At 55.8% G+C, this 27,885-nt stretch overlaps 8 protein-coding genes across 9 annotated transcripts; 2 read left to right on the top strand and 6 right to left on the bottom strand.

The window, feature by feature from the left end:
• Positions 1–9,649: 9,649 nt before the first annotated feature.
• Positions 9,650–10,923, bottom strand: IUM83_06656 (uncharacterized protein; the record flags this gene model as incomplete). The annotated part of the gene is made up of 2 exons (XM_067930882.1): positions 9,650–10,598; positions 10,673–10,923. 2 exons carry the CDS (start codon positions 10,921–10,923, stop codon positions 9,650–9,652), a joined length of 1,200 nt encoding a protein of 399 aa, XP_067789812.1.
• A 2,348-nt stretch (positions 10,924–13,271) lies between these two features.
• On the top strand, positions 13,272–14,114 carry IUM83_06655 (uncharacterized protein; the record flags this gene model as incomplete). Its single annotated transcript, XM_067930881.1, has 3 exons — positions 13,272–13,510; positions 13,600–13,985; positions 14,083–14,114. The coding sequence occupies 3 exons, from the start codon at positions 13,272–13,274 to the stop codon at positions 14,112–14,114; spliced, it is 657 nt and encodes a 218-aa protein (XP_067789810.1).
• Positions 14,115–14,261: 147 nt separating this feature from the next.
• On the bottom strand, positions 14,262–14,570 carry IUM83_06654 (uncharacterized protein; the record flags this gene model as incomplete). The annotated part of the gene is made up of 1 exon (XM_067930880.1): positions 14,262–14,570. The coding sequence occupies one exon, from the start codon at positions 14,568–14,570 to the stop codon at positions 14,262–14,264; it is 309 nt and encodes a 102-aa protein (XP_067789623.1).
• A 354-nt stretch (positions 14,571–14,924) lies between these two features.
• On the bottom strand, positions 14,925–16,361 carry IUM83_06653 (1-phosphatidylinositol 3-phosphate 5-kinase fab1; the record flags this gene model as incomplete). The annotated part of the gene is made up of 1 exon (XM_067930879.1): positions 14,925–16,361. The coding sequence occupies one exon, from the start codon at positions 16,359–16,361 to the stop codon at positions 14,925–14,927; it is 1,437 nt and encodes a 478-aa protein (XP_067789809.1).
• Positions 16,362–18,280: 1,919 nt separating this feature from the next.
• IUM83_06652 (eukaryotic translation initiation factor 3) lies at positions 18,281–20,617 on the bottom strand (the record flags this gene model as incomplete). The annotated part of the gene is made up of 2 exons (XM_067930878.1): positions 18,281–18,655; positions 19,325–20,617. The coding sequence occupies 2 exons, from the start codon at positions 20,615–20,617 to the stop codon at positions 18,281–18,283; spliced, it is 1,668 nt and encodes a 555-aa protein (XP_067789839.1).
• Positions 20,618–20,786: 169 nt separating this feature from the next.
• IUM83_06651 (Serine protease family S28) lies at positions 20,787–22,367 on the bottom strand (the record flags this gene model as incomplete). Its single annotated transcript, XM_067930877.1, has 1 exon — positions 20,787–22,367. The coding sequence occupies one exon, from the start codon at positions 22,365–22,367 to the stop codon at positions 20,787–20,789; it is 1,581 nt and encodes a 526-aa protein (XP_067789683.1).
• A 584-nt stretch (positions 22,368–22,951) lies between these two features.
• Positions 22,952–23,873, top strand: IUM83_06650 (Dual specificity protein phosphatase; the record flags this gene model as incomplete). The annotated part of the gene is made up of 3 exons (XM_067930876.1): positions 22,952–23,119; positions 23,186–23,543; positions 23,623–23,873. 3 exons carry the CDS (start codon positions 22,952–22,954, stop codon positions 23,871–23,873), a joined length of 777 nt encoding a protein of 258 aa, XP_067789684.1.
• A 656-nt stretch (positions 23,874–24,529) lies between these two features.
• On the bottom strand, positions 24,530–27,761 carry IUM83_06649 (non-ribosomal peptide synthetase; the record flags this gene model as incomplete). 2 transcript variants are annotated; one of them, XM_067930874.1, is made up of 8 exons in its annotated part: positions 24,530–24,596; positions 24,656–24,833; positions 24,918–25,005; positions 25,252–25,443; positions 25,526–25,653; positions 25,729–25,890; positions 26,536–26,622; positions 26,690–27,761. In XM_067930874.1, the coding sequence occupies 8 exons, from the start codon at positions 27,759–27,761 to the stop codon at positions 24,530–24,532; spliced, it is 1,974 nt and encodes a 657-aa protein (XP_067789841.1). The 2 variants fall into 2 exon arrangements, with proteins under 2 accessions (XP_067789841.1, XP_067789842.1); XM_067930875.1 differs by having other exon boundaries at positions 25,544–25,653.
• Between the last annotated feature and the right edge of the window lie 124 nt (positions 27,762–27,885).

The following is a 27,885-nucleotide window of genomic DNA, read 5'->3' as shown; positions in this document are numbered from 1 at the left end:
ATAACCATTCTAAAAGTGTTTTATGGAATCAATTTTAATGCTGGGGTTAGGTGACGTAGATTAGCCGATCTCACACTCTGTGCGAAAACGAACTTCCAAAACCTCACTAAAATCGTTTAATCTGGTCTTGTTCAAATGCCTCATATTAGTACAAAAGCAGGTGTAAATGTACCACGTAACTCGGACAAAATTTCGAATTCGTCAACAGATTTTGAGATCTTCAGAAGACGCGATGTTCGCGTGTCATTTGGCCTTCAGGCGGGAAGCGCGCCACGCGTGGGGCGGGGGCGTTGCTAGCGATATCGGCGCACATGCGAACGCGAGACCGCCTAGCTGCGGCGCTCAAAGAGCTCCGGAGAAGGCTTCATGAGCAATTGGTGCTCCATGAGCGACGCCGGTTGCTGCGGGTGCGTCACTATGCCACACTTAACTGCATTCCAGATCCAAGTGAGTCGGATTGGATGAAGCTGTGGCAGCACGGCTCTGATGCCAACTTCATCCATTTTACAAGTTTAGATCGGTTTGTGATTTTCCCCTGGTTGCTGATTTCACGCTGAATGAGCTAACCCCACTGGTTTCCTCTGTAATCGTTTCTAGAACCTCATTTCGTGCCCTGTTAAGGCAGTTTTCAGGGTTTTACAACATGCCAGGGTTCAGTCCAAAGGGAGGACGCCCTCCCTGGTTTAAGTTCAAGCACCAAGCTCTTGCTGTAATACTCGTCTTCTATGTTGACTCTCTTCATGCAAAAATGGCGTGCATGTTTTTTGGCGCGCCACCGGCGACTCTGAGTCGCGTCCTCAATGCAGCCGAGGTGGCACTTGGTAGCGCCTTGAACAGCTTCCGACCGGCGCGTATCTCGTGGCCATCTCCAACTCGGCAACGCGCACTCGCCAAACTTACAGCTCTTCGAGAGCCTCTGCTTCAATTCACGTGGGGGTTTATAGACGGGAAAAACCTGAAGGTATTGAGAGCATATTTCTTGTCGACTACTCCTAGTTTACTCAGGTTTTACTCATTTTGTGGTTTGGGGCAGGTTCTGCAACCAGCGGATCCAGACGTTCAAAACGCCTTCTACAACGGGTGGCTGCACGACGTCTTCGTGACCGGAACACTCTGTTTTGGTGCCGATGGGCTCATTGTCTGGGCACGACACAATTGCCCGGGCAGCTGGAACGATGCCGAGAATTGCGTGGAGTTTCGAGAGAACCTCATGAATCCAGATCTTTGCCCAGACATGAGGTATGGCGTTGTTGCTGACAGCGCTTTCCCTTGCTCCGGTCACATGACAGGACGAATCCTAACACCACTGAAGGAGGGCGATTTGGGCCGGCTGATTCCTTCTGTGCGGGAATCTGCACAAATTTTGTCTGCAGCGATCACTTCAATTCGTCAAGCAGCAGAATGGGGAATGGGGTCAGTTGAGAAAGTTTACAAGAGGCTTCTGCTGCCTCTACCCCCCGACAAGAGCAAGCGCGCATTGCGTCTCGACTGTAACGGGGTTACACGTACAAGTGGCTGCAAGCCACTTGTGAATTTAACAGATAGGTTATCTGTTAAACGTTTTGGATACTTCCTCACATTGGTGTAAGACACACCGATGGATACATTGAAGTGGACCACCACAGTGAGTGGTCCACACATACCCAAAAGATCCTATTGGTAGAAAGCAGCATCTTTCTACCAATCAGAGACATGCATATTAGCGGGGCTCTGACAGCCAGCCGCTGCCAACCCTTTCATAGATGATAAACAGTTTTAGCAGATTTTAGAGGAAGATCAATTTACAAACAATACAGTTCTCATTTTACCTTAAACTAGCTACTTGGAGTCTTGTCTAAAGTTAACTTATATTTGTGTACTCAAATATAATTAACCTAAGTAATTACTAAGTACTTACGCTTCCTCATACACGTTGCGCAACGTGTAAGCTAAAGTAGTGAGTCAAGTTAGACCCACTACACCTGGTAGCACTTTGTAGTCCGTCCAACGACCGACTGCTTGACGTTCGTACGCGGTGTACGAACGCGGAGCCGAGAACCACATGAGCACGGAGGTGCCCATGGAGAGCTCCAACACGCCTGCAACGCATGTTGCACGCGCTGACTGCCCCACCTGTCTGACCCAGGTGGAGGCCCTCCAACGACTGTCAACAGTCATTGGAGAAGCGGCGATAGCTACAATGCTGCGTACGCTATCGCCGACGGAGCAACATGGTGTTGCTCTGGGATTCATCATGAAGGAGCAGCGTGACGCTGCTTCCTCAGTGACGGCGTCGTCAGGGACGACACCGCGTGCTCAACCATTAAAGTTGAGCGTAAGCAATTACGTGGGAAGAGAGGGCGAGCCTCTCCTCCGATGGCTTGTCGAACTCGACACAGCCATAGCGGCTCGACGCATCGTCGACCCGCTGTCGAAGGTCGCGTTCGCCATGTCCTGCCTTGGCGGACGCGCAAGGAGTTGGGCGTATGGACGCCGACTCTCCGATCCTACGTGCTTCAGCACGTACGAAGTATTAAGGAGGAGCTCAAACAAGCGTTTGAGCCCCGCAAACGAATTCCGGTCGAGGGCGGAGTTCCTCGACCTTCAGCAGGGTAAGCATGATGTCCATGCTTACGCGCAGCGCACGATATTTAGTATCAAATATCGTGACTAACCCGATTGACGAGGCGACCAAGGTCGTCACGTTCATGAAAGGACTTAGAGATGGGCCTGTGAAGACCTATCTCTTCCGAGAGTACCAGTACTCTCGAAGCTGCGATCACTCTTGCCATGCAAGAGGAGTTTAGCCTGCGGCAGGCTAAACTGCATGTGAACGTGCCGAGGCCGCAACCACGCCCGGTAGCGAGGACGGGAGGTCCGGAACCAATGGACCTCTCGAGCGCAACAACTGCTGGTTACCAGCAGCAGGGAGGTAACGTGCGATGCTTCCGTTGCGGAAGGATCGGTCACTTTGCACGGGAGTGCACAGCTCCCATGCCCCTGGAGGTGGCCGTCGTGGCGATGCTAGGCATCGCCGCGGACCAACAAAAACGCGAACATCCAGTAGGCGCGGGGCGCCCTACTGGTAATGCAGTCGCGCGTGCCGACATCGGGCACGCGACACTAAGGACTGCAGCCCCAGTGAGACCAGCTCTCACTGCAAGAAACAAGATGACAGGCCGAACCTAGTCATCTTGAATGTTTACTCGAAGAGAGCGAGTGACTCTCTTCGAGCTTTGGTGAACTCAGGCGCGTCGAACAACTTTGTTCGACTACGAAGCCTGTCGAGACTTGACTTCGAGGAGGTAGATACACCTCGAAGTCTTCTGAGTACGACTGGCAACAGGTGCCATCGTGAAGACCGAAGCGCGTCGTGAACGTGCGCTTCTCGTATAAACAACGAGTGTTTGTCGAACACTTTATCGTCCTGGACCTGGACGATAAGTTCGACGTGGTAATGGGCATGCCGTGGCTTGCACGGCATGATCCGGTGATAGACTGGAAGAAGCGCACGCTCGTGCGCTTCGGACGCGATAGCGGAACAGAGCGATGGCCCTGTTACCGCAGCGCGCGCACCAGCAGGTGCGCGCGGCTCACCAATCGAGACAGCGCTTCATGCTGCTGTCCCGGAGTGCCAGGAAGTGCGCGAGGGCGCGCACAAGTGAGACCCACGTCGGCAATGCTGCCGACGTCGGAAGAAAAGATGTGTTGGTTCCGGGAACCAACACCCACGTTCAAGCGTGTAGGGACAGTCCCTGACCCGAAGCGGTCAGGTCGACAACGACGCGTCGGCTCCGGGAGCCGACGCACCCTCGGTCATGAGGGGCTCCGCCAATGAATGGCGTCGAGGTGACGAAGGCGTGTCAACTCCGGGAGTTGACGCTGCAAACAGTGCGGACGGTTGCAAACGTACCGCACTGACGCAATTACATGCTGTCGTGCAGCCGGGCTGCACGACGAAGCTCATGCGATCAAGCCGGGCTTGATATCGCGCGCCCGCAGACAGGGTCTGCCGGCGAAGGACACATTACCGTGCAGCCGGGCTGCACGAAGGAAAATGCGGTCAAGCCGGGCTTGATACCGCGCGCCCGCGGACAGGGTCCGCCGGCGAACGACTGTCCACGGCCGGGCCTGGACAAGAAGAACAACTGTGCGGAGCCGGGCTCCGCACAACAAGAACAGCGCAAGCGGAAAACGCTGCGCAAGTCTCGTCCGGGACCGAGACGCAACAAGAGCAGTCTGCTGGGCAGACTGCGGCGGTGACGCCGAATGTCAAGACGCTAAGCGTCTTGACGCGCACAATACTGGATTCCAGTATCGTGACATGGAACTCGCTAGTCCTCCGACGACGGCGTCGGAGTTGACTTCGCTTCCAGCCATGAGCTGGAAGCGCTTCACACGCGACTTGCACGATGGACGCATCGAGCAAGTCTGCGTTCTCTCGGACAGCGAAAGAACGGCGAGCGAGCGAAGAGCTGAGGCAGCTCTTCATGGGAAGTACCACTGAGAGTGAAGACACTCTCAGTGCGAAGACGAAGCGAGAGCGCTTCGAGGAACAAGGTTGGGACTCGCTGAAGTCGAGTCCCTATTACGAATTGTTGAGGGAGTACAAAGACGTACTCCCGGAAGACATTCCTGCGGAGCTTCCGCAGGATAAGGGCATTCAGCACGAGATTGATCTCGTGCCGGGCACGAAAGTACTGTGTCACGCGGCAGTGGCCACTGCCGCGAGAGCAAATGAAAGCGATCGACGACTTCTTTGAAAGTCGTCGTAAAACAGGACAAGTGCGGGAATCAAAGTCCCCGCACAGTGCTCCGACGTTCTGTGTCAAGAAGCCACAGGGCGGATGGCGCATCGTTCATGCTTACAACAAGCTGAACGATGCGACGGTACCGGCACAGACGCCGATACCGCGAAAAGATGTTATCATCGATTCGATGGCCGGGAGCACCGTTTACAGTGCTCTCGACTTGCGAGATGGATTTTATCAAATCCTAATGCGTGAGCGATATCCCTCTCACGGCAGTGAGCACGCCAAGCGGCATGCTCTGGGAATGGCTAGTAATGCCACAGGGGCTTAAGAATGCCCTGCGACTTTCAACAGGTGCGTGACGCACTTGTTGCGCTCGGTGCGCGACTTCGCACCGAGCTACTTCGATGATGTATTCATCCACAGCCGGGCTGTGGACGGGAAGACCGACGTAGAGATGCACAGGGTGCATCTCCGGAAGCTTCGCGAGCTTATGCGACAGCATAAGCTCTACGCGAACCTGAAGAAGTGTATCTTCGGGGCGAGCGAGATACCCGTCCTCGGGTGTCTCGTAGGGAAGAATGGTGTCCGCCCTGACCCAGAAAGGTCAGAGTGATTAACGAATGGCCAACGCCTTCAAGTGTCAAGGAACTGAGGCAGTTCCTTGGCAATACACGTACTTGTGCAAGTACGTGGAGGATTATGCGGGCAAGATCCGCCCGCTGTCACAGCTTCTTAAGAAAGAAGCTGTGTGGAATGGACACCGATTGCCAAAGGCATTCGATGCAGTCAAGCGGGGCTTGACTGAGGCGCCGATCTTGGCAGTGGCTGACCAAGATCGCCCATTCACGTAGTGTGTGACGCATCCGATTTCGCGATCGGATGCGCGTTGTCTAGCACGATCACGAGGGCCGTGATCGTGTCGTCTACCAATCGCGTCAGCTGAAGCCAGCTGAGCGCAACTATCCGGTACATGACAAGGAACTCCTTGCCATGAAGTATGCACTCGCAAAGTTCCGAGTGTATTTGCTTGGGAGTAGACCATTTGTGGTCTACACCGACCATGCTTCACTGCGTACCGCAGTGAAGTCACCACATATCACAAAGAATGGCGAGATGGCTCTCATTCTTTGCGGAGTATAACTTCGGGTCGAATACAAACCCGGAAGATTGAACGTGGTGGCCGACGCGTTGTCACGTCGGCCAGACTATGCAGAAGCTGTTGACGTCAATGCCATTGACGCCATGCGATCGAGCAAACCCACATCATCTCTGTTGGATGATGTGAAGGCCGCGTACGCGCACGACGCGGACGCGAAGCTCTGCTGGCCTATGGCACAGCGCCTTCTGACAAGTCCCGTCAGAAGCTGCCCAAGCACCTTCGAGCGCGTGCACACCGCTTTCGTGTGCACGACGGACTGCTACTCTACAACGCAGTCGACGACAACGCGGATCGCGTTGTCGTGCCAAATGACCATGACCTGCGACTCAGGATCATGTACGAGTACCATGATGCCCCGACTGCGGGACATCTCGGACGTGAAGACTTACGTCCTTCTCACGCGCGACTTCTACTGGCACCACCAGTATAAGTGGGTGCGCAAGTACATCCGTGCTTGCGAGGTATGCCAACGCGTAAAGCCTGCGCCATTCGCGCAGGCTCCACTACAATCACTACCGACTCCGTCAGTGTTGAAGTCCATGTCTTTGGACTTCATCTTTGGTCTTCCCCGGATAGCGGAGGGAACACCGGTGTTGTGGTCTTTGTAGACCGTTTCAGCAAGATGGTACATCTTGCTGCGGTGCCAACAGAGGTGACCGCGAAGCAGACGGCCCGTCTGCTCGTCGACATGGTGTTCAAACACCATGGCATGCCGTCCGACATCGTGTCGGACAGAGACCCGCTTCACAGCGCATCTGTGGCAAGAAGTGTTTACACTTCTTTGGAGCCAACTTCTATGTCGACTGCGGATCATCCGCAGACGGACGGTCAAACCGAGCGCGTGAATCGCGTGCTCGTCGATATGTTAAAGAGCTACGCTCACTCGTTCCAATACTGGAGCGAGTGTTTATCGATGGCAGAGTTTGCCATCAATAACTCAGTGCATGCCTCGACCGGGCATACACCGTTCTACGTGAATGCCATGCGGCATCCACGCCTCCCGAGTTTACTCGGGTGATAGCTCCCACTTTAAGTGGGGAGGATCTACGACTGCAATACAGCAGCCGCAGAAACCGCTGACACTTGCACAGTGTCAGCTGCAACAATGGACAAACCACATGAGTCTGCGCAGGGCGCAGACTCTAACATGGCCAACGACCACGGGTCTGCGCAGGGCGCAGACACCGCAAGAAACCACGCAGAGGCCGGGCCTCTAGCGGAGAGCGAGCTGAATGACTTCAGCTCGGATGCAATCAGTTTCATCACCAAAGACAAGCCGTGATTCGGTTTGTCCAAGACACAATAGCAGCTTCTGTTGATCAACGAAGCTGAACGCAACAATGCGGGCAGAGGCAACACAAATGAATTTAAAGTTGGTTCATTAGTTTTGTTAGCTACACAAAACCTGCCTAGACATGCAGTTTCGGATTTCGGAGCAAGCAAGCTTGCTCCGCGCTTCATCGGGCCGTTCACTGTGTTGGCACGGCACGGCAACGCATACACGCTAGACATACCGTCTAGCATGCGCCTCCATCCGACCTTCTACGTCGGACGGCTGAAACCATACCGGCAGCACGAGCCATCTAGCTCGGCTGACCCGAAGCCTCGGCAGGAGCCGAGGCAGAAGCGAGACTTGGCCTCGGCGACGAGCAACCTCTCCTCCAGCGCGCGGACGCTGGAGCAACCCTTCATCTGGGTCCCCAGCTCGACCTGGATGTTCGAGGCGGTCTGCGAGACCGCCGCGACTTGGGCCTTCTGGTTCGCCAGCTCCTGTTTTAGGGCGGCGAACTCAGCGCCTGAAGACGCTCCACGACGGTCACCCGGTCGTGGAGAGGCGCATACTGATCAGCCCGGGGCTGATCATACCCGGGCGTGTTCCCACCCCGCCACCGCCGATCCGTGACGCCCGCGGCTCAACCCGCTGGATTGTTGAGCGGATTGTTGACCACAGTATCCCGAAAACGAACCCTCAAGGGGCTCGTTTTCGTATTCGTTGGAGAGGATTTCCTCCCCATCGAGATACATGGGAGCCGCGGAACGTCTTGCTGGAGGACGTTCCGGAAATGGTGAGGGCGTACGAAGAGCAGTACGCGCTGGCACAGCGGAAGTAGAGCGAGCGCTGCGATCATCGCCAGCGCCCGAACCCTCACGTGCTAAGAACTTAGCACGGAGCTCTGAGACCTTCGGGCACACGGAACGACGTGTACCCGTTCAGCTCACGGTCGCTCAAGCGGACCGCGCCTGAAAGCACTTCGTGCACTGAAAGCCCTCGGGCACAGCGCACGGCACATTTGCCTCCTCAGCAGCAACATGAAGTTGCTCCAGCTTTCCACGCTTCGAGTACGTCTCGAAGCGATCACGCGCTGCTTAATCCGATCACGGTAAGCACTCGGCCTCTTGTTGAAGTTCTCAACAAAGGCGTTCCAGCTTGACAAAGTGCCTGCCATTCGGGCACTTTGCTGCGAGAAGAGGTCTTCTTGCTTTGAAACCATCGGAGCTCATGAAAGAGTCCGATGTAGTAATCGCACCTTTGATGCGTTTCCGCATCAAAGTGCAGCTCGGCAACCACAGCGTCATCTTTGATGCGCTGCATACATACAGCGGCACCTCATTCGGAGGTACCGAGTTCCCATACCGGTCCGTGATCTCGGACGCGGACGGCATCCATGGATCGCGCGCTGCAGGCGCAGCGCGCGGAGAAACCTTGAGTTTTAACATCACGCGCTGCAGCAGCAGCGCGCAGATACTGAGAGCCCCAGCTGAAGCGAGTGGGGTATCACTCTCAGTACGCGAACGCTTCGAACTCGAAGCGTCCGATTCGTCCCCTTCACGCGGGCGAACGTTCTTGGCGTGAGGGTCGAGCGATTCGCTCGACACTGAGTCTTTACGCTTTGAGGGCGAGTCCTCCTCGCCCTCCATGTCTTCATCGTCGTCGTCGAAGTCGACGACGTCACCGTACTTCGCCTTCTGGCGTTCAGTAGTCGTCGATGGAGAGATGACTCCCCATCGACTTAGCGGACTTCTTCTGAGGCGCGCTCATCGTTGAATGAGCGCGGATTTCTTCTCAAACGCGGAGAATTGACGAATGGTCAATTCCAAAGATTGACGTGCGGGGACCCCGCGCGTCTAACTATGGGGGGATGGTGTAACGGGGTTACACGTACAAGTGGCTGCAAGCCACTTGTGAATTTAACAGATAGGTTATCTGTTAAACGTTTTGGATACTTCCTCACATTGGTGTAAGACACACCGATGGATACATTGAAGTGGACCACCACAGTGAGTGGTCCACACATACCAAAGATCCTATTGGTAGAAAGCAGCATCTTTCTACCAATCAGAGACATGCATATTAGCGGGGCTCTGACAGCCAGCCGCTGCCAACCCTTTCATAGATGATAAACAGTTTTTAGCAGATTTTAGAGGAAGATCAATTTACAAACAATACAGTTCTCATTTTACCTTAAACTAGCTACTTGGAGTCTTGTCTAAAGTTAACTTATATTTGTGTACTCAAATATAATTAACCTAAGTAATTACTAAGTACTTACGCTTCCTCATACACGTTGCGCAACGTGTAAGCTAAAGTAGTGAGTCAAGTTAGACCCACTACATCGACAACCTGTTCAGGCTGTCTAACTTTCGCGTGCGATCACTAGAAATAAGCCAGATACGAACAACATTTTTTACGGAATTGACGATAACCAGTAACTAGTTTTTTTAAACGAAAACAACGCAGTTGATGTCAAAGTCCTCTTCACTTCTTTTGCATGGATGAGAACAAGAGCATCATCTCTTTGTGGCGGTTCTTGGCTTCCTCTCGGTCGAGCTCGAGTCGCTGTTCGTAGCGACGTCGGTTCTCTTCGCGTTCTTGCTGCCATTGCTCCGCCTTCAGCTTTTGGGCGGCACTTTCCACCTTGTAGCGCTCCTCGCGTTCAGCTTTAGCGGCGTCGAGCTCTCGCTGTCGCCGATTCTCTGCTGTCTCGTGTTCTTCACGGCGGACGCGGTCTCGTTCGTCTCGGTCACGCTTCTCGGCTTCCAAACGCTCGCGTCGTTCTTCGCGGCGCCGCTTCTCCTCCGCCGCCTCTTTCCGGTCCGAGTCCTCCCGAAGCAGCAACATCATCTCCATTATGTCGCTGCGACCTGATTGCTGCATCTGCTCCACGTTGGTTAGGCTTTTTTCGAGCTCGTTCAACTTACGAGCGGTTCGGACACGTTTCGTCTTGCCGTATGTGTTTTCTGCTGACAGCGCTGTTGCCTCGCTCGCTGATCGCTTTGCGAACTGGGTGATGTTGTCTCGGAAGACACGTAGATCCTGGCCGCCTAAGCGAGCGGACGAGGCCGACTTCTTCGGGTTTGCCTGCTTCTCTCTGGCGTCAGCTGCAGCTTTGGATGGATCACGCCGAAGGGGCTCTCGCGAAGGGCTTGTTACCGTCGGGCGGTGACCGACTATAGATCCCTTGGGTCTTCCTGTCGGTTTTCGGGATGGTGCGCTGGTCGGCGTCGACGGTGTTCGCGTTAGATCTACCGGAGGATCTGCTGTGGCCGCAGAAGCACCTGGGGTCAAGGAGCCGCAAACCCCGCTTGTAGATGCCTCGTCGTGTACGACCTGGTCGGACTTCTCTTCACTGTCGTCTTCTCCGGCAGACGACTCGTCGGAGAGATCCAACTCGGTGGCTAACGCCGCATCAATGGTGGAGCTGTCTCTACGGGTGATTATGCCAGAAATGGAAGGCAGCATGTTCATCTGTCCGTCGTCAGGTTCTTGAGCGACACCCACAGGTCCGTGTTGAACATCGCCGTCTTGCAAATTGCCCCTACCAGCAGTGAGTCTCCGTCAGCTTCCTCCTCGCTTGAGGACACATCGTCTCCATTCGATCCACGCTGGGACCTTCCTGCGTTCCCCATCTGCTTCATTGTACGATCAGCCTCGGCACGAACGGCCTTGGACACACGCTTCAGGAGCTCGGCGTCGTCAGCACCGTCGTCAAGACCATCATCCATAGTGTTCATGGATGTATGCTCGTCCATCTCTCGCTTCGCGGCTTTTGCCAACGCGATATGAACTGGCATTTTGGCTTTGCCCGTTGGATTGGCTGTCCCCACCAGGTCCTTAAACTTGCGCTTGAGCGAGTCAGCATCTCGTTCAAGCCGGGTTTTGGGTGTTTGAAGTCGTACACCCGCTTGACCCGCTCCCAGTCGTTTCCACCGAGCGGCTTGAGCTGCTTCACAATCAGACAAAGCGTGATAATTTCATGGTGACTGTAATTCCTGTAGCCGGATTGTCTGCCCTTCTGCAGGTACGACACAACCACACGCACATCATGTTAGCAGCAAGACCATAGCAACCGGCCACACAACGCGAGTCGACCGACCCTCCCCATCTTCTGCCTCGGTCGCAAAATCCAGGATGCACGCAGTCAAATCATTTGAAATTTGTATAGAACGATATCTGGCCGTCTGTTATACAAAGACTAAGTAATATGCACCGCTGGTCTCAATACAAAGTTCAAGTAATTTGCTCTGAACTGCTGGCCGTTCGCAACAACGAGCACGAGCGCCTCCTCACAGGTGTTGCAGGTGGCGGTGCTGGCAGCCCCACCATCCACAGCGACAGATAAACCAAAGCTGGTCGCCGTAGGAAACGGTGACTTCCTCACCCGGAAGAATATCGCGGCGAGACACCGCCACAACCGTGAGATTGCCCCCGACTTGCACCTCTTCAAAGCGACAGTTAGGATTGCAGTGGTGATTGAGGAAGCGCATCTTTCCCCCACACCACAAGGCGTCCAACACAACGCTTCTCCCATCAGTAGCTGGAGTCTCGAGCAGCATTCGGTAGCTGTTGTCCATCTGGCCTCGACTCGGTGCCTCATCCAGCCCCATAAAGTATCCAAAATATTGACCGATGATCTGTCCGCGAGGAATGAAGCCCAGCGTCGTGATTCCATATTCTTCGAGTCGCCGATTCCAGCTAAGGAGTAGATTGGGATTCTCTTGAAGGGCGTTGCCACACTCACCCTTGAACGCACAATTGGACTTCGTACAAAACCGGTTGTTGAGCGCGTTGCTGCAGGTTAGCGCGCAGCATCGTTGGGGGCATTTGCAGCGTGGTGCTTCTGGAATCGTCTTGAACGTCCATTTCTCCGCATTTGAATGGTTTTGGATTGAGTCCACGTACGTCGGCCAAGCCGCAGGCAACCAGTCGACAACAAGTGTTTTGGTTTTCCCCGAAGGCTGAGCCTGGGAGCTGTTGGAGGAACCTGGTGAGCCAGGTAACGACTGGGTCAGCGTTTCCTATGAGCTTCTCTCATCATCACGGGAAGCACGCGGCGTAGTTGCTCCAGATAGATGGGTCTCCACAGATAGACGTCGGGTGCAGTCGGATGGGTACCCGGACTGCGTCGACCACGACGCAACCGTGGGGGCATACGAGCTGTCGTCCTCGCTGCTCTCTCCGTCGTTGTCTCCAGCATGAATCGGACCCCGAGCAGGCCCCTCCTCCATCTGCGCACACGAAGGCGCCGAGACGCGTGTGGCCGGATGTATTCCAACGGCTCCGGCTGCCGGTGAGGGATCCGACTGCGATGGGGAGGGCGTGAAAGACTTGTCAGCACGCGGCGATTTCGACTGCTTCTTGGAGCTAGCGACGCAAGGTGATAGGCCGGCCTCACTGCTTGTTCTCTTGTTGGGCGCGGACGGGATCATTGAGCTATCAAAAAGAAACAGTTAGCTCGGTCCACAACAAATCAATAGCTACTGACACACCTCGTGATGTCTTCTTCTCGGCTAATTCGAAAGTGAGCGCCAGGCTGAAAGCGCGAGGATTTTCGCGCCTCCAGAAGATCGCAAATTTCAAACTAGTTGTTAAATCGGGTGGTTGAAGTTGCCACATCAGGACCGCATCAAACTAAAACTAAAACTAAAAGGGGGAATTGTTTAATCTACTAAAACAGATAGTCGATCAAACAATTCGGTTTAATGAGGTCGTTTAATGCGACTTTTCATGCCGAGGTTAGGGTTGCATAAAACTGTTTTAGGAGGGTTATGGAAGGCGCCCAGTGTACATGCAAAAAGAGGTGAAGGGTCGTTTGATTGGCGGATTCTCTTTCTGCGACCTCTTTTTTTTACTGCGACCCGCCCCTTAAGCCTTTCATCGATTCTATTCCAAGCCTGTGCTGAGCACTTCAACTTTGTAAGTGGATACACCTGTACAAACCGACATGCCTTTTGGTTATTATTATTAGGTGTACATATCAACGCACAGAAACAACTAGCGCCACCGACTGAGTCCCGTAGACAAGATCCGTCAGTGTTGGTTTTATGGTACTAGAACTCCATACAAAGTGCAAGTCAGAGCGCATTTTTGCCTGTCGACCATGACCAAGCTGTGCGACCTGCTGGGCTCGCGGCCGGAGGTGCTGTACGAGTGCATGTACACCAAGCACAAGACGCAGAAGCGCAAGATCTGGAACGACGGGTTCGTGGCGCTGTTCGCCTCGCGCAGACTCGTCGTGTACGAGGAGGACGAGGGCAAGGCGGGCAAAGCCGTCGACGAGGCCAAAGTGGCCCCGTTCGACTGGGACCGCAAGGACGAGGAGCACTTTGAGACGTCCAAGTATGTAGCACAGGCCGCTCTCCACCTCCCGGTCTAAACCTAAACGGCTGCAGCTGTTAACCTTAGTGCGGCGGCTGCTGTTGCCACAGATTCCTGGTTGAGATCGTCAACGAGACGCCCGTCGGCTCCAAGCCGTCGACGCACGCAACTCCAGCGCCAGGTGTAAGCACCAGCGGCTTCGAGTCTGCCAGCACAGTGCAGCTGTCTACTGTTAGTGGGCCTGGTGCACGCGGGGGGCCTCCGCCTGGACTGGGCGGACGCCCTCGCTTCTCCAACTCGAAGTTCCGCACGCCACTCAGTCGTGGTCCGGCGCGGCTCGCCAGACCCGGAGCGATTCGTGCAGCACACCCGTACAGCCGCAGCCCGCCCATCAGCGTGCCGACGCCACCGACAGCAGCTTCCAGCCCCAAGTTCGACTTCGACCGCAGCCCGACATCCGAGTGGAAGTACGTCCCGAACGTCGTCGCTCGCACTCGTACGTTCTCCTCACTCTGATATATCTGCGCCAGGAGCATTATGCGTGCTAACTGCTGTTCGTTGTGATCATGGTGACCAATCGCTGCTGCAAGCAGCCGACGAGGTGCTCGCCCTGCTGGAAAAGTGACGTGCGTAATCTCAGTGCCGTTATCTTCAAGCGGGATGCAACGTCAAGACCGCGACGACAACCCAGAGAAGAGATGCTGCATTAATTTATCCAAGAGCTAACCACGTCGCGACGTAGCCATCCATCCAGCCAATCTAGCCTCGAGAACTAAATGGCAGCGTCGTCCGCCTGCTTGGGGTCGGCCGTGCGCACGTTTTCCCACGAGTCCGACGTGCCCATGAGCACGTTCGAGTACATGTTGCGGTCGTCCTGCTGGATCTCGACGTAGCCTTTTCTGCGCGTGTAGTCGCGCAGTAGCTTCATGAGCGCAGCGCCGAATAGCAGCGCCAACACACACGCGCACACGTCGTACACGACGCTCAGCGTGTCCGAGTAGTAGTGGCGTTCCGCAGTCGCGTCTGGCGTCACGACGGAGGCCATCTGCAGCGCCGTCCGGAGAAGCCTCTGCCGTCGCATGGACGCGTACGTCAGCGCGCCGCCAGCAGCTGGAGAGGGTGTAGTCGTCCGCCAACAACAGAGCGCCAAGCCGCCGCCGTAACCTGAGTGAGCTCTTCACGAATGATCGCTTATTCGTGCGACAATCTTTTACAACATGGCTACATCGGTTACCAATGTAGCCATCTCTGACTATTTTTGACGATCATGCAGCGCTGCAAGCACCTTGTTTGCTACGGTGTTTTCATTCCTTGGGTGGTGTTAAGCTTACATGGGCGTCTCTGGCTTCGAGCGCCCGAAGAAAATGACTCGACTAACTACTGAACTATCTAGCTGGGAAAATAACGTGGTCTTCATATTGTGGCTCTTGCTGGCTCACTCGTCGTAGATGACGAACGTGGAGTTGCTGATGTCGCGGCGACGCGTTGGCTGGCCGAGCTCGCCGCGCCGGATCTCGTCCGGGTTGTTCCTGGAGTGCAGGATGCAGCTCAGACAGACCTTGACGCGCGTGGTCTCGGCGCCCACCAGCACGGGCATCTTGCGGCAGCAGCGACCGCAGCTCATCTCGCCGCAGAGACGGCAGCTGTGGCGCTTGCGCAGGAAGGAGAAGGCGTGCTGGCACACGTTGCAGTTCCGTTGCTGCTTGTCCTTATCTCCGCTCGTGAACGACCGGTGCTTCCGGTACATGTCTCGGGCCTCCGTCACGAGGTGGTTCCCGATGCTGGTCTTCTCGGCGTGGGCGCGCAGGTTCGCAAGACGCACGCCTGCTTGCTCCAGCCAGTGTGACCTCCTGCTGGACGAGCACTTGCTCTTCGGGTCCAGGTGTGACGCGAACGTCACCTCCACGACGCCCGGCGTGTCCGTCTCCTGCACCGTGTACACTTCGCAGCGGATCGAGGCACGGACGTACTTGGGCGATGGCCGCAGCTCCGGCACGCGGATGGATTCGATGATGCGGTAGCCGATCAGCTTGCCGTCGTTTGTGGTGCTCACGTCCGTGTAGTCCAAGTACACGAGGTCCAGCGGCGTCGTGCCGAACGGGTTTTTCATGGCCTGGTACTTGAGTCCGCAGTGGAAGAACCTCGAGTTCGTGGGTTGTGCGCAGGACGCCAGCACCTTGGCCTCGATAACCTGATCGGCGCCCAGGATGATCTTCTGGGCCTCAGCGAATCTCTCGGTGGTGTCCCCAGCCGCCAGGATGGACATGACGTTCTTGACCGACGCGTTCACTTGAGTCACGCCGCGCACCTCGCAGCGCGAGCGCTTGGACTTGAACAAGTGCACGCCGTTCTTGACCTTGGCGGCCTCCCAGTTGGAGCCCACCATGTCGCATTCCTCCAGCGGGGAGATGTTGCTGGGCTCGCGGATGTCGTCCACCGTGGACTCGACGTGGTCGTTGGATGCAAAGGCCAGCGCGATGCTATGCCTCCGCTTGATGTAGCTGAAGCACCCGGCCTTCTGCGCGGCGCTGAGCAGCGCCGAGTCCTCCGAGTGCACTCGCATCAGTCGCCCGCCGACGGTGTCGCGACCATCGGAGGATGCGGCCGACCTGCATCGGACGCGGTCCACGGAGCAGGCCCCCGCCGGCAGGAAGCGGTCCTGCACCGTGTCGTCGCCCTCGTCCTCGTCGCTGTCGCTGTCCTCGAGCACGCGCTCGCCCTTCTGGTTGCCCAGCACGCCGCCGAGCATGGGCGTGGCGCCGAGCCGCTGCTGCAGACCTGACCAGAGCTCCTGGCTCTTGGAGCTCACGTGCCTGTGGATGTCGGAGCCGCTCGTGCGGTACGACGCGCGCTGCATCACCTCGCTGGCCATGGTGGACGCCTGCCTGTGTATCTGCTGCTGCTGCTAATGGAGTCTGTCGTGAAATGCCTGGATGCGTGGACCAAGTTCAGACGATGGAGTGCAGTGTCCGTTGCGTCGTGTTGTCACTAGTCGTGGACGAAAAGCTCAACGGGCGCTCCGACTCCTAGCGCTGACTACACGGCGCTTCGATTCAATGGAAGGAAGCGATGCGACCGCAGCCGAGCAATTTGCGTTGTGAAGCGCCTTGTGGGCTGCCTGCCTGGCCGCAGCGAGGTGCTCGAACGTGGTGGTCGATCGTTTCGCGTGTCGCGGACAGTCATATGTGGCTTTGCCGGCCTCGCACCCTGCTGGCTTGAAAGGATCGAGGCGGTCGCGTGCTGCGTGGCGCACCATCTGAGGTTCGCGGGTTCCCGCGCGCCTTCTGGTGTGCCGTCGCGGCCCGGGCTCTGCTGCGCGTGACGGCCCAGCTGGCTGCGTCAAGGCTTGCATTGCCTCTTTCGCGGAGGACGACGACGGACAGAGAATGGCGGCTCAACTCGCGGTGGCCCCGCCGAAATTCCGCCCACGTACAGTACACGTCAACAGAGTGCTTTGTTATGAAATCCGGCAGCGAAAGCTCACACGGCTCAAGCTGACGAGATGCAGATTCAGCGCCGCAGTTCACATGTTAGGCTACTGCAACTGTACAGTATCTGCAGACAGAGTCCTGTGCAGTGAGGTGGTAAGCTCACGTGGCTTTGAGGCAGAGCGGCGTAGCCGGTCGTTCAAGAAGTTTCAAGTTGGTGTGTCCTCGCGCGCCTGACCCTCGCTCGCTCTCCGTAGAATCCATCTCCGCGGCGCTGATCATGGGCTTGTTCGTGAGCTTGCTCCACCACCGAGTGCCATAGGTACCCTCACGATCGCAGGAGCCCATGGACTCCATGGAGCCTGTGGACGCAATCGTCCCAAGATATTTTTCAGGGGCAAAGCCACTCGAAACTGCGCGCTCAACGTTAAGTCGTGGAACATGCAGGCAAGTGTAGGTGGCATCGACGCATGTCGCGATGATGATCACGATAGTCGTGCGCTCGTAATTGCAGCTTGGCGCCGCACCGAAGCGGGCTCCTTCAGAAGCGGACAGTGAGCTACGCATTACGCCGCAGTACAAAATTTGTATATTTTGTACTGCGCCATGGTCATTTAATGTTCATGTTGCGGCTCGAGACGGCATCACAGTGCGTTGGGCCATTGGAGTCCATGCAAACCGCATACGCGAGTACTGCGACACCTTCGTGCGCACCGATCGAGGTTGCGCTAGGGTAGACACTCCGCCTTTAACAACGACCAGCAAGCAGCACGTCGTTTGCTCGGCTGTGACTACGACGATAGTAGAGGCAGCATCCCATGCATGGTCACGTGGGTTTGGTCGTTAGCGTTAATGACGGCGCACTCATCAGCGCTGCGCGGCAATTTGATTCATTCTGTACCGCGGCAGAAAAGGCCGTCGCCGGCCGGACAAGTTGTCCGAGTCGGACTCCGACAACCACTCGACGACGGTGAGCTGGTACATGTACCGCGCCGCTGTTGCCGAGGAAGGCTCATCCTTCCTAGCTGAGCAACGTCGGCGCTCTGGGCCGCACATTTTGCTGGACGGCGGTGGTGATCCCTCGGGGGCTCGCGACATCAACACCAACTCTCTTTGCTCCAAGCCTTGGAGTCCAAGGGTTCACAAGAACAAGCACGATGAGGGTAGAAAATCCCCGCCAGGAATCTCACGTGCGACTGTCACCTTGCGTTCCTGTGAAGTATGCAGCAACGTGGGCAAGGGCGTTGTTGAATTGGTACGGATTTCCCACACACGAAAGCAAAAACGGACGGCGTGGAATCTTCGTTTTCAATAAATTCAACGACATATAGCAGCACGCTGCCCTTGCAACGGGCCCTGGCGCTTACTCGTCGTCCTCCTCGTCCTCGTCCTCGCCCTCCTCCTCGAAGGTGTCGAGCGGCACCGAGAACAGGCGCATGATGGGTTTGTTCGGGTCCTTCATGATCACATACTTGCCCTCGGGCTGCTCCAGCAGCAGCTCGGACAGCATCTTGATGATGCCCCACGTGTTGTTCTGGTTGAGCGCGATCTGCGTGGCGAACGTGTTCGGGTTGTACGACTGCATGCCCAGCACCACGTGCGAGTACGGGTCCTTGAAGTTCGAGCGCGACACGTAGCCCACCTTCATCTCGTCCACGCCGGCCAGCAGAGCCTGCGCCGTCCACTTGGCCAGCTTGTGCGAGTTGTTCTTGAGCTCGTTCGCCAGAATGGCACCGCGCTGCAATAGAAACAAAACGGAGCAAAAATGTTAGTGACAACGTTCTCACCAAAGAACTGTTCATGAAATACGCAGGCACGTGGTGGATATCATCGAAGTGGTGCGCAAGTCTCTCCTAGCATAAAGCTTTCCTCACCACGAGTATAGGAATAGCGTATATATAAAGTTGTGGGCATTCATCGAGCACCGCACACCACCACCCAAGTACAAACATGCAAGCCAGACGCAATATCCGGTTAGCGACAGAATTCTCTCATCCTTTTCAAGCTTCCTCACCAACAGTGTAGGATTAGCGATTCTGAAAATGTTTTGTCAATCACTGAGATCCGCATACCAGGCCCACGCCCACCCACACAGTAGCGAGCTGCAAGTACTCTCATTCTTTTCACTTTTCCTCAACAATAGTGTAGGATTAGCGATTCTGAAAATTGAATCAATCACCGAGTACATGCAGCTCGCACACATGCAAAACATACAGGCACTCCTCGTGCAGCAGTGGACTTTCATCACATACTTTATCCTCACCAAAAGTGTAGGAATAGCGTATAAAAAATATACAATCATCAAGTCCAACCACCACCGGCACACCCACACAAATATACAGACACCCACGCACATGCACACGCACACATGCACGATTCGGCACCAGGCCACAAAAGCACAACGCACCTGCGAGTCGATTTTCTTGCGCCACTCGATCGATCCGGGGAACTTGGGGTCGTACTCGTTGAGCGTAAACGTCGACACGTACTGCTGGTCACCCTTCTTGAGGGACACGCCCTGCACCTCACAACGGGCCACGAGGTTGAGGCCGCCGCCCAGGTCGAACTTACGGTAGCGGTAGGCGCCGCTGGCAGGCTTGGAGTCGTCGCCGGCGAACGGGTTGGCGTCGTCGAACTTCTTGTAGAAGGCGCCCTTGCCGCTCTTGAGCACCTGCTGCGACAGGTTCTGGTTGATCATGGTGGCCTCGAGGCTGAGGCGGTCCGGGTGGTTCATGTGCTCCGGGTCATCCTGGTTGGGCGGCTCCGAGGCGTTCTCGTTGACCGTGAGCAGGTCGAAGTTGGACTCGTCGCGCTTGTCGAAGAACACCATGTTGTTGACGCGCTGCGCCACGATGTCCCACGGGAAGACGGAGCGCGTGCAGGACATGAGGTGCGCCAGGATGGCGTCCGTGGCGAACACGGTGGCCTCGCCCTGCTGGGCCAGCTCCTCGATCACGGGGTCGTCCGTGGTCGTCACGTAGTAGAAGTCGCGGTCGTCGAAGCGCTGCACGCGCATGTTGGAGCGGCTCGTGACGCGGTCCACGGCGGCGTCGTACTCGCGCAGCTCGCCGCACCACTTGAGGTCGTCGCTCTTGGGGATGTTGGCCTGCAGCTTGGTGAGCTGCTGCATCTCGAACTGGTCCACGAGCGTCCAGCTGGCCTGCACCATGACGGACGCCACGCGGTCCACGTGCACCTCGTCGCGGCGGCCGCGGAAGTTGAGCGCGCGGCGCGCGTTGCTCAGGCGGTCCCAGCGCTTGTTCTGCTTCTGCATGCCCTTCATGCGCAGCTGCGCCGAGGACGTGGTGGGCGCGTTCGGGTCGGGCTTGTCGTTGAAGCCGCCGCGGCCGCCGGCGCCGCGTCCGCCGCGTCCCCCGCGGCCGCCGAAGCGCTGCTGGTTCCACGTGGGGCGCAGGCGGTCCTCCGTCTTGGGGCGCGTGCCCTTGGACGTGTCCACCAGCTGGAAGGTGGCGTCCTCCTTCGAGTCGTGCTTGTACTGGAACTCGGCGTTCACGCCCGACGGGTCGCGCGCGTAGCGGGAGCCGCGCGGCGCGTAGTTGGACACGAAGTCGGCGGCCTTGCCCAGCTTGTCGCCCTTGTTGAAGGGCGCGTAGGGGATGTTGAGGAACTGCTCCGGCAGCGCCGTGGGGCCCCAGCCGTTGGCGTTCACGTCCACGCGCGGCGTCTCGTACGAAGCCATGGTCACTCGAGGAATGATACAGCAATGGGGGGCGGGGAGCTCCTCACCAGTCAACAACACCCGCGTACGTTTGGTGTGTAGATGGTGTGGCGCACATGAACTGAAGAAGATGTACCCATGTGGTGGTACTGTACATTGAAGTGGACGAAGGTGGACAGTTTGAAATGCTTTACTCGACGGCTTGCACTTCCGCGGGGGTTAGCGGTGTGACGTTGTGAGGGGAGGCGTAGTCGACGTCCTCGAGGTACCAGGCGACGCGGGCGGCGATCTTGGCGTGCGCCCACTGCAGCGGCTGCGAGTCGCGCTCGCTTGGGTAGTACATGTCGGCGCAGTGCGCGGTGCCCTCGATGAACACCGCCTCGGCCGAGAACGAGTGCAACTTGGTCGAGTTCTGCACGGCCAGCGCGTGCCACGGGTCGATGGTGCCGCTCGGGAACGTTACGCGCTCGACTTCGATCCCGAGCGAGCCGTAGTCGAGGTTGGCGCCCGCGACGTCGGGGGCCACGCTCATGTCGTACACGCGCTTGCAGATCTCGGTGCCGACGTTCGCCTCCGTGACGGCTCGAAGCGCGTGGAACGGAGACCGCACGCTCGTCGTGGTCTGGAAGTAGCCGAATTCATTGCACGTCTGATACACCCACTGGCGGGCGCTGCTCTTGCCGTCGAACTGGTCGCGGCTCAGCACCTCCACCGTCCCGTTCGGCGCGCCTTCAAACTTCGAGTCGAGGCAGTCGCCAACGCGCGTCTTCTCGAGGAAAGACGCCAACTTCTCCACTGCATCTCCCGGCTTGGAAAAGTGCTGGCAGACTTCGTCGAGCGTCATGACCCCCTCGTGGATGGCATTGTACTGCGCGATGTCCTGGAACGCCCCCATCACGGAAGTCTCGAACACCGAGTCGTCGAACTCGTTGGTCATCGGATAGCACGGCTTGAAGAGCTCATCAACCTTGTCGCGATCTGCCTTCCCGCCGTCCAAAAGCTGTCCGAGCTGCGTGATCGCTTGCTCCACTTCGTGGTAACACTCTCCTCCTCCGAAGTACCTCAACCCGTCCCCAACAACCTCCATGTACTCGTAGAAGTCCGTCTTCGCATGCACTGGCGCAGAGCTCGCCACCGTTCCAGCAAACAGCGCCGGGTATTTCAGCTTCACCCACGCCGCCAGGTTGCCCGGGTAGCTGCCCCCGAAGGCCACCCACTTCTCATCTGTCAGCCCGTACTTGTCCGTCACGAAGGTGTGGAAGTGTGCCAAGTCGGCCAACGCCTGCTCACTGGAGAGGTACACCAGGTTGGGCAGACTCATGTCCTCCGTCGGGTACGACTTGCCGTAGAACCGATGCTCCAGAGCGAGCAGCAGCGCCCGGTGCTGCTCCGCCAGGTAGTAGATGAAGGTGCGGTTGGTGATCGCCTTGGGTCCCAGCGGGCCTTCGCCTCCGATGTAGAGGAAGACCGGGAAGCCATGGCCACCCCAGAACTCCTCGTTCACCTGGTACCTCTGCTTCCACGTCGTGCGCTTCGACACGGGGGCGAAGTGGTCCAAGATGGCGTCGGAGAAGTAGTCTTCCTGGATGGGGAAGTCCACCGGGTCGTCCTCCGACTGGTGCTCGTCGAACTGCACGAAGTACTCGTGGCCGCGGAAGTCCTGCAGACGCTGGAGGTTGTGCGCTCGCTCCACTGAGGACTCAGCTAGCACCGACGACAGACAGACGCACGCAATGAGGCACCCCGTGATAGTCCGGAGAGACGGTGTCATGGCTGCAATGCACGAGAGGTTAATGGCAAGTGCAAGTGGGGGAGGTCTCAGCTAAGGAATGGCGCAGTGCAGTGCAGTGCAGGCGTCGAGATCTGATCCAGGAATGATACATGGCCCCACATGATTAGCAATCCGATCTGACAGGTGTAGCCATCTGTCAGTTGGTTTTGTTTGTGGAGGACAATGGAGGACTGTGCTGCAGGTGACGGAACGGAGGTTTTACTTGTGTGTCGTCGCTGCATTGACCCTTTCATAAGAAGGCTGTATCGCCGTTTTAAACAGGTACCGACAGCGTATTTCAAGGGTTCCGTTGGATTGTTAGGTGGGTTTCCTCTTCGCTGGCAAATCAACTCGGAAGTTTGTACGCTCCTCTAATTCTGGAGATAAGATGCAGACACGCGCAAGGTGTCTGGGACTCATAAGCAACTCATGCGTTCCCACCGCATTTAAGTGTCTCCAGAACCAGGAGACACAGCTCTTCTCGGAGACGATCAACTATGTCTAAGCGGTATAAAAATCAAGGGTCTGCTCGCATTGCGGCAGGCACTAGCAGCCGTCAGAGCTCTTCTCGCGCTTCTTCAGGCCTGGCCACTCGGCAGAAGTCGGCGGAAGTGTTGAAGAAGTATGCTTCAACGAGAAAATTCGGCCGTCGGCACGAGCTGCAGCGAGAAGACGAGCACCTCCACAACACAGCAACCGTCATTTACTCCAAACGAAACCCGGATGAAGAGGACACGGTCATGTCGGCACAGGTAGTCAATGCAATGGCCGTCATTACCTGGGGTCTGATACATTGGAAGCTAACCGCATGTGTACAGTGGCGAATATCGGAGGCCCTAGCACACGAAAAGTCGATCATTCGACGACTAGCAGCCTTTATCAATCGCACACTCGGAACAACCTCTTGTCACAACCCGACCGTCATATTGGACCACGTTTTACTAGGAAGCCGCGAGAATGCAGAGGACAGCCAACTGCTTAACTTCTTGGGTGTTACACACATCTGCAACTGCGCCAAGCAGGTGGGAAACAGCTTTGAAGGCGAGTTCATCTACCTAAAGCTGAACCTGAGGGATTCCCAGGATGAAGAACTCATCCCTCATTTTCAAACCGTAACCAAATTCATCAAACGCGTGGAGAGACAGCGAGGGCGCGTACTCATTCACTGCATCTCTGGTGAGTCTTGTTAACTTCTGCATTTGTCGTTTACTCATTGCTCTCACTCGCTTACACTTCCCATTGGTTTCCATCATAGGAGCCTCTCGTTCTCCTGCGCTTTTGATTGCGTATCTGATGATTGACAAGAAGATGTCGTTGCTGGACGCGTATAGCATGGTGCGGCGAAAGCGACACATTGTACAACCAAATCAAGGATTCCGACTACAACTTGCCAAGTACGAACTTATGCTGTATGGGGCCTCTTCCGTTGCAACAACCCCCGACAAAGACTGGAACTTCTACGCTTGGAACGAGGTCAAAAACGAAAGATATGGTCGTCAAAAATGAATCCCAAACCGACAGTCCGTTGTGGAATTACGTAGTTTGGTCTTACTCAGCTGCCACCAGGGCGTGCCTGCTTCAGCTCAAACCCGTAGAAATAGTTCGTTCGGGTACCCAGCAAACACCAGTTGTCAATAAGCACCGGCGAACCAAACAGCGGACCAAGCCCGCACAAGTCCTCGCAGCTGCCCGTAGCCTTTCCAGATGAGTCACAAGTCTGGTAAATGATGGCTCCCGTGTTTTCGTCACAGAAGTACAAATCCCCGTTCGTCGTAGTCACGCAGCAAACCAAATCACCATTGCTCCTGCGTTCATTATCTGCACACTGAGTGGGAGATGCTGCCAATAAGCGAACGACTGTCGGGGATGCGAACACAGCGCCGTGGAGATTGGTTGACCAAACGAGTTTTCCATTACGAGAGTTTACTTTCCGTAGCTTGCCGTCATGAGAGCCAAACATGACTGATCCAGCACGGTAGACACAAGGCGAGCTGAAGATAGGCTTCTCTGTTGGGAGTTGCCACTGCCTATCCCCAGACTCCATCGATATCCCGTAGAGGTTGCCATCAGCGCAACCCACGATAACTAACTTAGCGGCATAATCTGCATTCAACCCAGCGAATACAGGGGCAGGCAGCTGCAATTTCCATTGTTCCTTAACCTCACCACTCGAGGAAGTAACTTGAAATGCCACGACGCTCCCATGGGTAGTAGCGGTAAAAAGCTGCTCTGACCAGCCACAGTAGAGAGGAGTTGAGAAAACGCTGCCCTGAAGATCGATCGCCCACCGTTCCTGCCCCGTCACAGTATCAAGACCGTACAAATTGTTATCGTACGCGCCAAAAATGACCAGCTGATGTGCATCGATCACAACTGCTGAAGATTTAATCGTTTCCTTTGCATGAAAGCTCCAACGAGTCTTTCCTGACTGCAACTCTAGTGCAAACATGCTCCCCGTGTAAGTTCCTACGTAAACGATTTCGTGCATCACACTTAGTGCAGCGCATGCTTCGATTCGATCGTCAAGTGTGACTCGCCAAATTTCGTTACCATTTTGTACGTCGACACATATCAACTGGGCAGAGTGAGAACCAACGATAGCCCAGGTAGACGTGACTGAGCCTCTACTGGCGTTACGCTGTATCACGAGAGGAGACGCATCGATACACTTCTCCAAATCTACCCTCCATCCTGTTGTCAGCATCCACGATGAGCTTAACGACGACATCGATGCATGTCCAGATGATGACAACGGAGTGGTGGGGCACGTCGGTAGATAAATCCCGTTGACGCCCATAGACGATTGATTGTAACGCGATAAATGCGTCAGCATGCTCAGCTTTGTGTCACCTGCACTTCCTGCACTGTCAGTAGTTGCACCCACGTGCAGCAGTTTCGGACGCTTGACCTCACTTCCAATCTCGGATTCGCTATCCAGACCCTCAAAAGCTTTGTCACGGATACGGGTCCCGTGGTGGGTCGAAGGAGGGGAAATGCTTATCACTGGCACTTCGCGTAATCGATCCTCTTTCCACGAGTCTAACGTCGACAACACTTCTCTAATCGTCATCCCGAGCTGTGCCAGCGCGACGCCAACAAGGACAAGTCAGTAAACAATGCCAATCAACGAACAGAAATACCAACCGTGCCAGACGTACCAGCTCTTGGCTTTTTACCCGATGTGAACCGAAGACTTGGTCGAGTTCATACACGAACAAGGTTGACAGCAGGGAATTTGCGCCAATTTCGCTAAACGTTTGGGATCGCAAATTTTCAGGAATTCTGCCTGAGGTTAACGGGATATCAAGGATTTCCTTGAGCAGTCTAGTCAGTAGCCTTTCCGATGTGCTACTTGCATTACCATCGGTGGCCGAGCTCCGCAATAGTATCTTGCTATCACCAGTGCCATGACTGAGGAGTGTTTCCAGCGCTCGACGGTCAATCTTCCCGTGGGCACGTCGTTGCACCGCATGGGTAGACACCACAAACACTTGATGCGGTGCATGCGACGCTCCATAATGCTCTGCAACCCAAGTATCCAAAGCTCTTGCGCGAGGGTAAGGCGAGACAGAGTTGGCAACGTCGTCACAAATGATACAGGCCACAACACGTTGTTGGAGTATCGCGTACTTAGTTATCTCCCTCGTCGTTGTAAAAGCAATTACCTGTTTGCTGGAGAAGTCTGGCGCTTTGTTGGCGGCATCGAAACGTGTGCCCTTGCTCACTTCTTTTAGTGCGGTTGCCACTGCACGCTCAACAGTCTCCAAGTAAACGCGTTCTCCATTAATCTTTACAGCATTATCCTTGCGTCCACAGAAATATAGGCGCCCTTGGTTTACAGAACAGAAATCTCCTGTGCAAAACCATCGCCTTGAAGCCGCAACTTTATCAGTTTTTCTACCTTTGCTGTTATCCAGCAATACATCGAAGTTTATGAACGAGCCTGCACCATTGTCACCGACATAGCCTAGCGAAACGAGCGAACCCGAGACATAGAGTACGCCGCTAGCCTCGTTCGTAGTCTCTCCAGGTAATGGCCAAACCATTGTTGGCAAAGCGCTGCCATTCTGTTCAGAACTATGGTTTTGGTGATCATTGGATGCTAGTAACAGGGATGTTCCCGCTCCACCCACGATTCCGCTACGATTGAGATTGGCAATAGGTATACCGCGCTCCTGCCATTCAGCCATCTGAGCAGAAGTCAACGGTGCCTTGAGTTCCATGCACGTCACATCGCCACTCACTTCGGTGCTGCCTGTGCGAAGAACGAAGTCAGTCTCACCAGTTCGCGTTGCTAGTCTGATCGATCAGGTGAGGCTTACCATAAAGATTCAAAAGGGTCACCTCTGGTAGAACCGTCGTAAGTTTCTCAGCTATATGCAGTGCCAAAATCTCGCCACTGCTCAAGATATAGCGAAGCTTGGCCAGCGTAGACTGGCAATCAATGCCTTTTGTTTGCAGAAGCAGTATCTCCAGCACGCTCGGAATTGCAGTGAAGCGCGTAACCTCCTCGATACGCAGAACCTCCAGAAACAGTGCACTATCATCGAGCACCACACTCTTCATAACATCCTGGCGTGCAAAAGTATCGTCGTGGTGCCGACGTGGCTGTTGAATATGAACTAGAGGTACGCGTCGCAAGAACGCACCGAGTATTTCCCACACTGAGTCCACAAACGAGAGTTTCGTAGCTCGCAGCACTCTTTCGCCATTTTCCGCGAATGGGTACGTCGTCCACATCCACTTCAATCGAGTCCAAGCACCTGTCCGCGTCCCCAATACTCCTCGCGGCTTTCCTGTCGTCCCAGACGTGAACAGTACATACAGCGGCGCTGCAATCTCGTGTCCATCGTTCTCCGCGGCCAATTCCCGTCGTTTACAACCAAGCAGCGATTCCTCTCGTTCAGACCCAAAGTAGCAGTCTGAAAGTGCCAGCACTTGCACGAACTGGAACGGGCTCGTCGTCGACTCAACAGTCCTCCATTCCATAGCTGCAGTCACACGAGCAGCATCTCTCGACGCAAAGAACGTCGCCAGTGGGCTGTCCACCGTCGTCACGAGGCGATGCACCCCCGCATTTTGCACCATTTCAATCTGCCGAGCGAGAGGGAGCTGCACATCCACGGGCACATAGACCCACCGCGTCTCCTCCGCCACCAGCAGCATTAGCGCCGTCTCCTCAATGGAGAAGGGCGCCACATTGATCCCCACGACTTGCCACTCGGCGTCTCCAAGTGCCAGCGCAGCCTTCACCAGTTGCTGCCACCGCCTCACCTGCACATACGGCACGTTCTCCCTCTCTGCTGCACCGCCAGAGCTCTGGATCAGCGCCGCCGCCTCGTCCTGCGCGTGCAGCGCCCAGAAGTTCTGCAGGCATTGACACAACCTGCTCATTGGCTCGGAGCGTGCGGCTCGAATCTCGAGCAGCTCCGATAGCGCGCGGCATACAAAGCCCCAGTGCGCACACGTCGCAGAGGGACATAAAACAGCATCACCGTCGAAGGCGTCCCCATCAGAC

The sequence above is a fragment of the Phytophthora cinnamomi genome (assembly GCF_018691715.1).
Source record: "Phytophthora cinnamomi strain GKB4 chromosome Unknown Contig50, whole genome shotgun sequence".
In the NCBI taxonomy this organism is placed as follows: domain Eukaryota; phylum Oomycota; class Peronosporomycetes; order Peronosporales; family Peronosporaceae; genus Phytophthora; species Phytophthora cinnamomi.
This window is presented reverse-complemented; position numbering and strand designations above follow the sequence as displayed.